This window comes from Zingiber officinale, chromosome 9A, assembly GCF_018446385.1.
Source record: "Zingiber officinale cultivar Zhangliang chromosome 9A, Zo_v1.1, whole genome shotgun sequence".
Lineage (NCBI taxonomy): Eukaryota > Viridiplantae > Streptophyta > Magnoliopsida > Zingiberales > Zingiberaceae > Zingiber > Zingiber officinale.
In genome coordinates, this window is record NC_056002.1 from 133,370,091 (window position 1) to 133,385,123 (window position 15,033).

The 15,033-nt window shown below is 36.3% G+C and overlaps 1 protein-coding gene across 2 annotated transcripts; it reads left to right on the plus strand.

Annotated features, from left to right (window-relative positions):
* Positions 1-7,232: 7,232 nt before the first annotated feature.
* Positions 7,233-9,964, plus strand: LOC122018562 (transcription factor bHLH110-like). Of its 2 annotated transcripts, none has more exons than XM_042575909.1 (7): positions 7,233-7,850; positions 8,085-8,454; positions 8,887-9,006; positions 9,096-9,161; positions 9,262-9,327; positions 9,425-9,484; positions 9,562-9,964. In XM_042575909.1, exons 1-7 carry the CDS (start codon positions 7,762-7,764, stop codon positions 9,700-9,702), a joined length of 912 nt encoding a protein of 303 aa, XP_042431843.1. In that variant the 5' UTR covers positions 7,233-7,761; the 3' UTR covers positions 9,703-9,964. The 2 variants fall into 2 exon arrangements, with proteins under 2 accessions (XP_042431843.1, XP_042431844.1); XM_042575910.1 differs by having other exon boundaries at positions 7,234-7,850; positions 8,068-8,454.
* The last annotated feature ends 5,069 nt before the right edge of the window (positions 9,965-15,033 follow it).

Sequence of the window (15,033 nt, forward strand, 5' to 3'; positions counted from 1 at the left end):
AATGAACGACCCATAATGCTCCAAAGCTTGATCGACTTGTTTAGCCCTAGATTTGAGCCCAAATGTGGTCTGATCTGATCAGGTCCAAGATCCTTTTGATGCCTACAAAATAATAATCAAATATTAGCATCAAATACCATGATTATAGGCTAATTTGCAATTAAGTCCAAGATTAAATATGATTATGAAATGTGATGTAGATATGAGTTCAATCCATGAGAAAATCATTAAAAACTTGCATTATGAATCAAGATAATATAGCCAAAATCATGGTTATCACTTAGTCAAACTGGTCAACCTTGACCTGAGGAAGATTGCATCACTAATCTCCTAACAATCTTTCTCTTTTTAATGTTTGACAATATATTTATGTTAGGCTAACCCATTATCCCAACTTCCATCTTCATCCTATGCCAAAGAATGAATGAGGGTTGCTAACTTAAACCTCACATTTCTTCCCCTTTGGCATACATCAAAAACTCTCTCTAAGAGTCAATTTGTTTAAGTTGATCCAATGAAATTCCTATACCTTTCATTGTATCATATACTCAACCTTGAGCATATTATCCCTGACAATGAAGATTTTTAATCTTCCATTGTCTTCAATGCTCAACCTAGAGCATTCATTACAATGAAAGTTCCCAACCTTCAATTTGTTCCTTATCCTTGTTAAAAAAATCATGCCTTTAAGGAGAATCTCCCCTCTAAAATGTACTTCAACTTCTATCATTTCACTAACAATGATTAGGAGTTCATAAACCTTTATAAAATCTAAAATTAGAGTTTTGAGGTTGAAAATTTAACTTTGAATCCAAACCTCCTTGAGGTGACTAATTTAAGGGTCCACTCCTCACACTCATAACTCCACTACGAATGTCTCTTTCTTAGAGGAGGAGAAGCCTCATACAAGCACAAGTACGAGAATACACCAAGAAGAGAAGAAGCAAATACAAATCGAAATCGAAAATGATTTTACAATACTTGAATCTTGATTTGCTTGCCTTCTTCTTGCTTGATAATGTCTCTTGATGCTTGGAAAGTATATCAACACTTGTCTCCGAGAGCTCAAGAACTGGCAGCCAAGAATCATGCTTCAATCCTTCACAAATACCCTTTTATAGGGTTCACTCAACACCTCCAATCGATTTATCTTTTCCCCAATCAATTGTTGTGGCAGTCGACCATTCAAACACCTACAAAATAGATCTTTTGAACTCTTAATAGATTAATGAGTCATCTCATTAGATTCAGAAAGCCTTAATCGATTAGCCAATCGATTCCCAACCTTGATGTTCTCTTATAAAAAAGCCTTAATCGATTAAGAAATCTTAATCGATTACCTCAATCAATTCCATCTCTTTGCGAAAAACCATTGCCCAATCAATTAGCAAGGGTTGAATTGATTCAGCACCTATTCTCAGGAATTTGGCTCTGGAAAGCTCCTAATTGATTAGGAATTCATCCTAATCGATTGGAGCAGTCCCAAATCAATTAGGAACTCTTTCTAATCAATTCAGACATCTTTTGTTCGATCACGAAGGCATCTCTGATCGATTAGGCATGAGCCAATAGATTGATCAATCGATTCGGACCCTCTCGATGTTCTCATGAGAACCTCTGCCCTAATCGATTAGCTTAGGGCCAATCTATTGCCCTAATCAATTACCCAACCCTAACTTGTTTGATCCAAGTCTAGGGTTCCCTTGCCCAGCATTCGATCAATTGTGACTTGTTGGGACTTCCCCACTAAGTGTCCGATCAACCTTTGACCCACTTAGACTTTTTCTTTGCCAACTTCTCATTAGACTTCTAATCACCAAGTGCGGTCCTCCTTGCCCCACTTAGATTTTTCTCTTGTCTAACATCTAGTTAGGATTAGTCACTCGGTAGACTTCCATCCTACCTAACCTCAGTTAGAGTTTTCCTTTGCCAACATATAATCCTCATTGCCCACTTGGACTTTCCTTTGCCTAATCACAGTTAGGATTTTTTCCTTTCCTAACCCTCGAGTTAGGACTTTGCCTTGACTAACATCTAGTTAGGACTTTCCTTTTCATAACTTTCCGTTAGGATTTCTCAGTCAATTGTCTGATCCTCCATGAACTACTTGACTTCTCTCTCACATATTGTCAAGTATCCGGTCAACCTTAACCTACTTGACCTCTTCTCACATATTGTTTAAACATTGAAACTCAATCTTGAATCCACTCGAGCTTTGTCAAATTGGTCAACCTTAACCCAAGGATGATTGCACCAATAATCTTCCAACATTTACATTTAAAAAGCTAGATCATACCTAAAATTTAATCATCATTACAATCTAAATTATTAATATTAACAGTTTATAAGTCTTCATCGCTATACTCTATTAGTACACTAAGCTCCTCACTATAAACATCTCTCCATCATCTATTTTCTCGTAAATGACATTTACATTTGAAAGTAATTAGGGTGTGAATTAAATTTGTGAATCAACTAAATGTATCTCTACTTCCTCATTTTCAAATGTATCATGGTTTTAGATCATAATAGAGTTTGATATTTCTATGATTAAATGAGTATTTTTTTAACAAACTGTTAACCATTCACTAGATCTTTTTCTCTTTGTCAGGTATTCAAGATAGAAAACTTAATCAATTTGTATTACGAAAATGAAGAGTTCAAACTTGTTGAATCTTTTGATTACATTAACCTTAACTAAATTATAGTTTGAATATATTCTAGTACCTGTTCTTGGAGTTGGATCATACCTTGAATATTTTAATAACACACACCTTTTTATAGATAAAGTAGGATATTCAACCTCAATGATTTCATCAAGTCTACCATAATAATCAAATTTAGTATTAGTATTAGTGATAGATTCTTTTATGTAAACACCTGAATTATAGATTAGTGTATGTGAATCACATTGTGCCAAGTGAAATTTGAAGCCATTAATATAATAATTAGTGTAGACTCTTATATTACAGAGAGGTCTTGATGCAAGATTCATTATCCATTCATCTTGAACATTTGATATTCTACGATCCTTCACCTAGAAAAGTAGTTATGAAATAAATTATCAATTATATAATAATTTGAAGAAAATTAATTAGTTTATAACTTACATATATTTTAAGCCAGAATATAAATTTCATTTCTAACTTTTTCCCAACCTCACGGGTACATATTGATAGATTTAGTAGTTGTAGTTATTTTTCATACAAGGTGTCAAGAAAGGTAAATTTAAGATATATGGTTTAACAATCAAACTTAAGGGGATAAATGTTTGAATACAGAAATTAACTCACTTTATGTAGGTTTAAGATCATCATAATTCAGGAATATGCATGTTCTTGCTCCATGGTATTCCTTTAGATTTAACCATCTAAAATAAATGCACCCATTAGCTTACCATAAACTTAAAAATAGAAAACATCTTTGGTTCTATTGGTTGAATATCATCAGAATTTCGAGGGCACTTGCGATGTTTAGTTTTCACATTATCAGGAAAATAATATGAGCATAAATAAGATTTTTCTTCAACCAAATAAGCATTATATATTGACCTCTCAACTATTACTTGGTTACAAATATTATTCTTTAACCTCCTCAAAAATCATTCAAATGGATACATCCATTTGAATTGCACCTGACCAACTGGTCGTGTCTCTTAAGGTAATGAACTGGTAGTTGTTCCTCTAAATAAAAAAAACTACGTGGAAATATATACTCAAGTTTACATAGTATAAGAGGAATATCTATTTATAGTCAAAGCATAGCGACCGTCATAATAATGCTGGATGTTAAATTTATAAAAAACAGACTGAACTCTGTAAGTGTTTGCTAAATATTATTAAGAAGTAGGTTATGAAAAACTATTGGAATAAGTCTTTGTATGAACACATGACAATTATGACTCTTTATTCTGAACATTTTTAATTTGTTCATATTCATACCTTGATCCATATTCGAGGTATATCCATAAGAGAATTTGATTTCTTTCAATCAACTACATAAAATTTGCTTACCTTCTTTGTCCAATGTATAACAAATATTTGAAAATTTATTGGTTATTTTATTCTGATGCAACTCAGGTCTGCAAACTAATTCTTTCAATTCCTTATGTGATTTTGTTGTCTTTAGTTTTTCCAAGAACATTCATCATAGTATTTAAGATTAGAAGATATTATAGGAAAAAACCTCAACATACATCACATCTAAATTATGTTGAATGAATAGATATTTCTAATATGAAAGCTCCCAACATATGTTTCTTTTCTTTCAACCATACTTATACACCTTCACAATGTATTTATTTAAATCATCAGAACTCGTCTAAGTTATTGGTACAAATCCATAGTTGTTTATTGCTTTAAATATTTCCTCTCCTAACTTGATTACGAGTGGAAGTTTTCTGGCTACTTCATTCTTTATAAACTCTTTCTTATTTCACCTTAAAGGGTGCTCTTTTGGTAAAAATTTACGATGATTATTAAACTAAGATATTTTCCCATTTTAAGGTAATGAAAATGCATTAGATTTTATCATGCAATGTGGATATGCTAATTTACAAGTCATACTCAATCTTGACAACATTAAGTATATTGGAAAATCATTAATCATCTATAATAAATCATTATGTAAGGTAAAATTAGTTTTACTTGCAATATCATAATTCTTTGACCCTATATTCTATAACTAATTTAGTTTGACAATCAGATATTGTAAAAAATATCTATCTTCTCTTTTAGATTCTTTGGCCCTAAAATAAACACAGTAAGGAACATATATTTGTCTTTCATGTACATTCATAGCGGAAAGTTATATAGTGTTAATATGGCTGGCCAAGATGAATATTGATGTCCAAATTGACCAAATGGTTGAAATTCAATTGCTAAATGTCCCAATCTTACATTACATGGTTCCATTGCAAAGGAGGAAAATGTTGTATCAAGATATTTTCATGCAGGAGAGTCAAAAAGATGACACATTATATTGCCTTTGTGTACATGCTCATGATGCCACCTCATGTGGCTTGTTGTTGCGGTAGATGCATACAAATGTTGAAGTCTAGCAGTTAACGGGAAGTAATGCATAAGTTTTCATGGTAAATTCTTCTTCTTTTTCCCTAATATGTGATTACGCTACTTATAATGAGGGTGATTACACATTTTGCATCCTATAAGTTCACTGTCTTCATTCTAAAAAAACATTCAGTTATTTATACAACAATTAATTTTTCCACAGGCAAACTTAACACCTAACTAATTTCTGTATATTGTAGAAGCTATTAGTCATTATGTTATCAGTATGGAACAACTCTAATATCAATTGACAAATGTCATCATAACATCATCATGAGAAATCATGTTCTATCTTTATATTCAATAGCCTTGCAATAACTATAGTTGAGAATGATCAGAAGGAATATCTTTCCACATTTCTCTTTCACTAGCCTTTAACATATCATATAGTTTTAAACATCAGGTGTTGGTATTTCATTTACATTTGAATGATCAGTTGCATTCATCACATCGTAAATCATTGATTGTATTGCATTATCATTAGATGATGAAGCAACAGAAGATGACGAAGCAACAGAAGGGTCAATTGATTCAAACAAATAAGGCTCTCAATGATAATACAATTGCAGTAATTTATAACAAAACCATTTCTATCTAAATGTACTTTCACGGTATCCTAATCGTAGAAAGTTGTATTTCTACATTTGTAATGATTACACGGACATCATAACTTGTTATAATTCATATAGTTTGGACGACGCTTAGTAAATTCTATAAATTCTTCAACTCCATCAAAATATTTTTCAGTGATAAGTCCATTTTCTAACATAGTGTATATCCAAATTTTATTTGTACACATTGTAATCTAATGAGAAATAAATTTACAACATTATTAATTACGTAAAACTGAACAACTAAGCATGCATATAGTTTAAACATAAGTAGGTGCACTAAGAAGACTGCCTTCAAAAAGTGTAAGCACACAAAATATTATTAAGTTAATAATCAAATAGAGGGGTAATGCACAAACAACATACAATACTTTTTGATAATTTTTATTCAAAAACTAGAGGTCTAAACGCACGCATGGCCGCCCAAGATGCATAAGTGAGATTGCCGAGCTAGGGTTGCACGCACACTTGACTGCCCGACCAAGGCTACATTCGTGCCCAGATGTTCAACCAGGGATGCATGCATGCCTAGGTGTTTGGCCAGGGCTGCACGACCGGCCTCCCACGGCTGCACGACCAGGCCGGCCACCCGCGGTTGCACGACCAAGTCAGTTAGGCCTGAGTTGAGCTAGCATTCGGCCAAGGCTGAGAGGCTAAGGCCGGGGCCAAGCCTGCGGCTGATATTGCGAGCACAAGGCACGATCGACCTCATGAGCACAACACAAGGTTGTTGTCAACCTTGCGAGCATAGGTCGAGGCCGACCACAGCTGACCTTGTGAGCACAACTCGAGGTCGGTCGCAGCTACCCTTGCAAGCATAGCTCGAGGCTTGAAGGGGAGACGAAAGGGCAGAGGAGAGGTTTACCTCACGCCAGAGCACGGAGATAGTGCTAGAGAGAGGAGATCGCACCAGAGAAGATATTGGACTTGGACGTTAGAAAACAAAGATAGAAAAAAAATAATAATCCTAGTTAGCCTCATTGACTATTCCTGGGGTGACCGATCTGACCCTACGGAAGTTTCCCACCGGCCATCAAGATAAATCAGGAAACGCATACGACGACCAACTCAAAAGCCCAGTATCCTTTGGTTGTACCCCCTATTTAGAGGAAAAATTTCTACAAATAAGCCATAGTTGGAGATCGAATCGTGGGTACCTGGGTGACAACCTGAATGTCTTATCACGGTACCATAGTCTCGAAGACTAGAAAACAAGGATAGAGGAGAGAAGTGGAGAGAAAAATAAAATCTCTATAAAAAAAATCTAATTATCTTAAATTAGTGATGAAAATATAATTTGATCCCTAAGCGACCTAAATAATATTTAGGGACTTAATATTTACTAATTCCGTGCTAAGTTAGATTTTTTTAGTGAGACCATCCTTCATGCTTGTTGAATGGTTCTCGATCAATCTATTGTTGCACGATTGGCTCTAAAATTTCACTCATATATTAATTTGAAAGTAAAAGAGAAAGAAAACTAATGTCACATTAGTCCATGCTGAACAACTATACGACAAAACACATGGTATAAAGCTGCCCCAAACATGTGTTACACAACTCTCCATGTATTTAAGTACTATAGATGGCATACTTAAGATTCCAGTGATGAGAAGACGTCGACCCTACTGGCTACTGCCATCCTCTGAAGTCCCTGCCTAGTCTGGAAGCTTGAGAAGAAAGAGAAACAGAAGGAGGTGTTATAAGGATGATATGAGTGCCACTAATAGCATCACCTGGGGACTTTGAAGCCTTGAAATGGAAGCTAGCCACAGCACGACACACAGGTTAATTATGGCAGGGACGAGTGCAATCATCGCTCTGTAAAAAGATATATCACCCTCTTCCCTTTAAATTCAGTGCTGTAGAAAGTTCCTCTGCAAAGAAAAAGTCTCAATAAGAGAAAAGAGAGAAAGAGATGAGAAAGAGAGAGAGAGATTTTGAAGACTTTAGGACATCCATGGCTTTGGAAGGGAAAGAAGAAAAGTGCTGTAGTTTTTAGCTTCGACACTAAATAATTACTGAGCTTCCTTTCCCTTCTTTTTCATCTTCTTGGGACTACCAAGCTTTTGAGAGGCACCATGATGGGGTCTCCTCGCCTTGATCACTACCACCAAGAAGAACTCCATGGTCTCCCTCCTCCTTTCGATCTCGCAACCAACCAGATACTGTAAGTGCTGCTTAATGATCTGTTCTCTTATTTCTTGGCCATGGAGGGCTAGAGCTCAGTACTATAGATAATTCCTAGGATTTGGAATTATCTTGCGTTTGGTTTTGTTTGTCCTTGCTATATATTTCCATTATGCATCCTAGGGATCGGAGACAACCCCAATCTGCATGCATGTGTGTCTCTATTTCAACAGTTTTCCCACTGACCATGTCGTTAGGGTTTTAATTTCTTCAGGAATTACGGTACTGATTTTAGCATAGTCCACGAGATGTCGCCCGTAAGCTCACAGATGATTCAAGAGCTAGGGTTTCTGAACCAGCAGCTCAGCCAAGAGAAACTCAAGGAGGAGGAGTTGCTGGAGTGCAGCGGCCTCCTCCAGCCGCTACCGACGAACTTGTCGGAAATCTCAAGCTTGGACTACTACTACTACTACAACTGTGAGACCCTCGAGGCTCCAGATCTGTCGGCTTCTTCCAAGTCAGGGAGGAGCATTTGTCATCCCTCTGTTGCCCTAATGAGAAGCTTGTTGGGAGAGGATGGAGCTTCTGGCCATGGCCACCATCTGCAAGAATCCATTCCAAGCTCATATTCACTCCACCAAAAGGTAGTCCTAATGCTCTTATTAAGGAATTACACACAATGCAATAGAATAGTACCTTAGCTTAAAGTATATTCATTTTACATAATTAAGAAGTTATTGACCTTCAGGTAAAGCTGAGAAGATGTGACTGTTTAATAACTTAATATTATTTCACATTTTGTGGTATATATATAATTTTCGCATGAGGACTAGAGGTAATGATTTCTATCACTATGAGTATCAGGGGGTACACTGTTGAATGGGATAGAGTACATAGGCCTTTTCAGCTTTAACTGAATGACATGAATCATCTTTTGTTAAAGGAAGACTGAAGGAGAGGCATGCTGAAAGAAAGTCAGTTGGACTCTAGTTTTTAGGGTTACATTACATGCATGCTTACATCCATCAGTCAATCTATATTAGCTATAAGGCCCTATCGTTTTCTTTGCCTTGAAGATGCCCTCTTTAGTCAGTGGACCATGCAGCAGCACTTGGGAGCATCACAGATCACCTCAAACCCCAACACCCTGCAGGAAACCTCGGCTGGAGCAGCGATCTCCCTTCCCTCCTTTCAAGGTAAACACATGCAACTCTGGGCTCTTGATAGCAATCTAATCGACCTTCTTAATCACTTTTGCTTTGAGGATAAATAAAAAAACAAATAGGTGAGAAAAGAGAAACTTGGTGACAGAATTGCAGCATTGCAGCAGCTTGTAGCACCCTTTGGCAAGGTAATTGGAACCCTAGCTACATTCTTAGCCATGGTTTAGGGTTTCACACCATGAAATCTAGCTAGCTAGTTTTTTAAGCATCATGGTCTTTTGCATGTAGACTGACACAGCTTCAGTGTTAATGGAAGCAATTGGATACATCAAATTTCTTCTAGACCAGGTTGAGGTAATCATTTGTTTTGTATATATGTTAGCCACTTGAAGTGTACACACTAAATGCAAGATTTTATTATGTTTAATTTCTTTCCCTGTGCATCTTTCAGAAGTTAAGTGTGCCATACATGAAGTCATCTGGCAACAAAAGGTCAAGGACAATGATAGAGGTAAAAGAGCTTTAGTCATGTGAAGTTGTTTTTGTTAGGCTTTAAGGGGACTAATAACTTCTTGTGCTTTGGTTTAGGCTTCAAAGGAGAAGACTAATATTGAGACAAAGAGAGATTTGAGAAGCAGAGGACTTTGTCTGGTTCCCTTGTCGTGCACATCGTACATGACGAGCGAACAAGGAGTTTGGTCGCCCTCGAACTATGGAGGAAGTGGTTGATCAGGAATATGTAATTATTGTTTTCATGAAGTTGAACAAGATTTTGAGTTGTCTAGTTGGTAGATGGCATTGGCATCCATATGTTGCTCCTTCTGAACTTAATTTCTTTGTCGTCGTCCATTGTTTGCTTGTAATAGATAGAACATATAGCTTGCTCGGGATGACAATCGAGTTGTAGCTAGAAAATTGGGGGTCTAATGGAGCTAGGGGACTTGTTCAATTCATGTAGTTAATTCATTTCATTAAAGCTAGTTGTAGGATATGATCACATGCTTAATTTGGGATGCTCTTTTAGAGTATCTAGCAATTCTTTCTTTTGTTTTGGCTTTTATTTCAAAAGGTAATTAAAGGCATTAGCATAATCTTGGCAAGATTCATTCTAAATAAGCATCCATACGAGCATTAGAGTCTCAAGGAATTAGATACCAACTTGTATCTCAAGTGGTTAGGCACTCGAACAAATCATAATTAATATAGTCCACTCATATATATGCGCTAATTATAGGGAATCACATGAACGAGGATTTGAGTTGACATGCAAATTAAAGGGTTTGTTTCATAGTTGTTAGGACCTTGAGAGCTAAGGGAGTGGGATGAATAGCTCTGATTGCTTTATCTTGATGAAGATGGATGCAACGGAAACTTAAAAGCAAATACAACATGAGACACATTTGCTAACAAGCTTGATTTTACTTGGTTCAATGTCTCCCAAGGCAACTACGTCCAAGGCTTAGTCCTAACGACTACCATCACTATCATTTTCCTTCTCAGATATCTTCTGAAGGAGAGAAGCCTCTTACAATTTGGGCTTGCAAGAACACAACAAGATATAAATACAAAAGAAAATGAAAGTAAAACAAACTTTACAAAGAAAATATTTGTTTTGTTAGCTTGTTTATTGCTTTGGATAGCCTCTTGATGGTGGAAAATACACTAGTGCTTTGTCTCCAATTTCTCAAGAATCGACTCCTTCAAATCTTCTTGAAATCCTCGTTTATAGGATTGTACATTCGAGTTGATTTCTACTTATCAATCGATTGCTTACCTTCATCAATCGTTTGTCATTGATTGGATCATTTAAAACTATAGAATGACTTTTTTTTTTACTTGACCATTCAATTTCTTAACATTATCAATCGATTGACAACTATTAGTCGAACTGGGTAATTGATTTAGAAAGCTTTTCTTCGTTGCTACAGTGCTAGCAATTGATTGTTGGATTCCAGTAATTGATGCTGACAGTTTATTACTGTGTTACAATAATCAATTGCTGGTAGTTTACTATTGCATTCCAACAATCAATTAATATTATTGGGTTCCAACAAACCCTCTTTACACCCTTAAACCTTGAATTTTGGGGTTTTAGAATTTATCGGTTTATCGATACACCTTATCAATGACTAATATTCCTATATTAGCCTTCTCAAAGTTGTATTCTCGTCTTGCCCAGTATGCGATTGACCTCAACTTACCAAGATATGCTTTGCTCAGTATCCGGTCAACATTGACCCGTCAAGACTTTTTGTTATCCAACATTTGGTCAACCTTGATCTGTCAAGAATTTGTCATTTGCCAAACATTTGATATTTCTTAATCTATTAAGACTCTCCTCATTATCAAGTGTCAGGTTAACTATTGACTCACTTGGATTTTTCTCATGTCAACTTTCTTATTGGACTCGACTTCCAAGTGTTCAGTCAATTGTGACCCACTTAAATTTTTCTTTTATTATTACCTCCAGTTAGACTTTCAACCGCCAAGTGTTTGGTTAACCATAACCCACTTTGACTTTTCATATATCTTGTCAAGTATTCAGTTAATCTTAACTTACTTGACTCTTGCTTAACCAACTAATGATATTAATCGATTATTAAGTATTCGATCAATCTTGACCTATTCGACCACTCAATATATTGATCAAATATCGAAATCGAACTCGAGTCAAATTAAGCTTAATTAACTTGGTCAACCTTGACCAAGGGTTGATTGCACCAATAATAGTAGTGGGCCTAACAAATCTAAGCACAATGTATGAATCAAATGTTCATAATTTACTAACAATGTTAGTTCTAGCTAACTCATACATCAGGCATCTATTCAAGCTTGTGTTTGACTACTTTTGCTTGCGTGATGACATGAAGGTTATAAAGTGCAACAAAATTACCCTTAAATCAATAAGGTTGGATCTAAAATGCAATTCTCTCTTTAATATTGCAGACTCATTAAATGTATATCCTCAGAGATAGATCTTGCTTAGGATTGTCTTGGACTCTAGTCTAGTCAAATTTTTTCTTATTACCTTTGTAAATTTTTTATTTGGTCCACTAAAGTCCACCCCTCTGCCCCCAAAGTCCAGCCCACCTCATTAAGTTCTAGTCCCTAGCTTTAATTCCCGAATTCGTCCCTATATATGCTTATCAACTCATATCAAGTAACTCAATATATAGTGTCCTTAACTCCTCCCATCTCCATTCATCGCAGCATGAAGCTATCCTTTCGAGTTCTCTTTACTTATAAGGTTAGATCAAATCAAAAGGAAGAAAAATGAAATATCTTTCTAATACTTTGTACCAACATGAACATCACACAAAATTTATTCAACCCCTACTTGCCAACTCAACTTGAAATCTCATCGTAGCATGGAGGTGCTAGCGTCTAGATAAGAAGAAAGGAGCGGTTATATTGTGGCAAGTTCCACCACATACCAACCTGAATGACCCACGAGGTCACGAAAGGAGCAGTTATATATAGCAATGTAGTAGAGAGAGAGAGAGGGGAAATGGTATGATTAACTCTTAAGTTTCTTCTATTTAATTACAATAACTAACCTTTGATAATCAATTTGCCTTTCCTTTGGATTATGGTGCAGCGATAGAGTATTAAAGTTGTCACTTAGGTATATGTAATTTGATCCTTAGTTATGGTATATTTGTAAGAATTTTTCCTTCAAATGAAGCACGCAACCAAATACTGTTAGACTTCTGGACTGTCTATCATGAGCGTTTCTCGATTTACCCTAATAGCCGGTGGAAAAATTCTATAGGGTTTGGTCGGTCATCCCAAGGATAGTCAATTAGGTTAACTGGGTTTATTATTTTTTGCCTCTAGGGCTATGGTGTAACGGCAGGACATTCAGGTTGTCACCCAGACACCTGCGGTTCAATCCCCACCTATGGTGAATTTGTAAGAATTTTTTCTCCAAATAGGGCGCGCAACGATAGGATGTTGGGTTTTTTGGTCGTCCGCCATGAGCGCTTCCCGACTTACCTTGATGACTAGTAGAAAATTTTCATAAAACTAAATCGGTCACTCCAGGACTAGATGGCTTTATCATTTTTCCTTTTTTATTGATAAAATGAAAACGTATTTAAGTGATAAATTTTTTTTTTTGAACATGATTGAATGCACAAATTTTGATTAGCCTTCATTAAGACATTATTATTGTTTGCTCCTCTAAAAGTAGGTGGGTTCCATGAAAGTTCTACACTAATAGTTGATATACAATAATGGTCCGAGTCTTCCGCTCCGGCTCCGCTCACTTGGGTGATTTCGGCCATCCAGAATAGGGCTCACCCGAACCTAACTTCCGGCCTTCGTGCAATCTTCTGCTCTGGCTTCTCATTCCTCGAAAATGTCTCATGCCTCCTTCTCATCTACCCGCGTACTCTTCCGTAGCACCTCGTCCCTTGGACGCACCGAGCCCGTCAGCTCTCTCATGCCGTCCTTCTTGCTAGCTACATCTTTTGCTCGACTTCCTGTACTCCAAAGTTCCTGCACACTTAGAGACAGGGTTAAAAACTAACATGATGTAACCTGACTTGGTTGATCACATCAAAACTACCTTAGGGTACTAACACTTCAACACACTTGACATCTGGTTAAGGTTAACCAAGTTGACTAAGTTCGAGTTGACTTGATTTGGGATTTCAATGTCTAATCAATATGTTAGTTGGGTGAGACGTAAGTAGGTCAAGGTTGATTGGATATTTAATAATCGATTAATATATTAGTTATTTGAGACATCAAATAAGTCAATATTAATTGAATACTTAACAATCAATCAATATGTTAGTTGGTTGAGGAAGAGTCAAGTAGGCCAAGGTTGACCGGATGTTTGACAATGGAAATGTCCAAGTGAGTCATGGTTGACCAGACACTTGGCAGTTGGAATTCTAATATAAAGTTGGCATGAGATGGAAAGTCCAAGTGGATCAAGGTTGACCGGACACTTGGCAGTTAGAAGTCTAACATGGAGTTGGAACAAGAAGAAAGTCCAAGTCCATCATGGTTGACAGGATACTTGGCGGTCGGAAGTCCAATAAGGAGTTGGCATGAGGCATGAATTCCCAGTAGGTCAAGGTTGATCGGATGTCAAGCAATGAGGAAGTTCTGGCATGTCAAGGTTGATAAGATACTAGGCAATGATGAAGTGTCGACATGTCAAGCATTGACTGGATGTTGGGCAAATAAAATCCTGGATATCGAACAAGGTGAGAATTCAACCTCTGTAAGACTAAAACAAGAGTATTAGTCAATTGATAGGGTGTTAATCAACTAATAAACACAAAACCCGCTAAACCCAGAAAATTAAGGTTGCTATAGTAATTTTTGAGGTTGCTATAGTAATTAGGATTTTGCTATAGCAACTAGGATTGTTATTATGATTAGGGCTTGTTATAAGCCATAACATCCCAAAAATTAAGGCTTCATAGTAATTTCATGGGTTGTTATAGTAACTTCAAGGTTTGTTACAGTTGTCGAGTTTAAGGTTTACTGCTATAGTAGTTTTTTACCGTACTAATTGATTGGTGACACTATAAAGTGGATAGAACACCCCGAATCAATTGCCTAGTTTGATTGGAGGTAAGTAATCGATTAGTGAGTCTCACCAAGTGATTGATAAGGTAAAAAAGAGTTGTTCTATAGGTCTAAATAGTCGTTCCAAGTGACAATCGATTTATGAAATCTAGCAATCAATTGCTAGGCAAAAATCAGCCAAAAAATAGCCTTATAAAGAAGATTTTGAGAATGATCCTCGGAGCCGATTCTTGGAGATTTCGAGGTGAAATACTAGTGCATTTCTGGATCAACAAGAGACATTTTCAAGCAACAAGTAAGCATCCAAAGCAAGTTTCTCATTGTAAAGTCATTTTCAATTTCATTTATTTTTGTATTCGTTTTGTTGTTGTGTTCTTGTAAGAACATTTTGTAAGAGTCTTCTCCACTTCCGGAAGGTATTCAAAAAGGAGAAGTTCATAGTTGAAGAATATTACTAGGAGTAGGCCTTGGATTAGTCACCTAAAAGGCAAATACCAAGTAAATCCTAGAGTT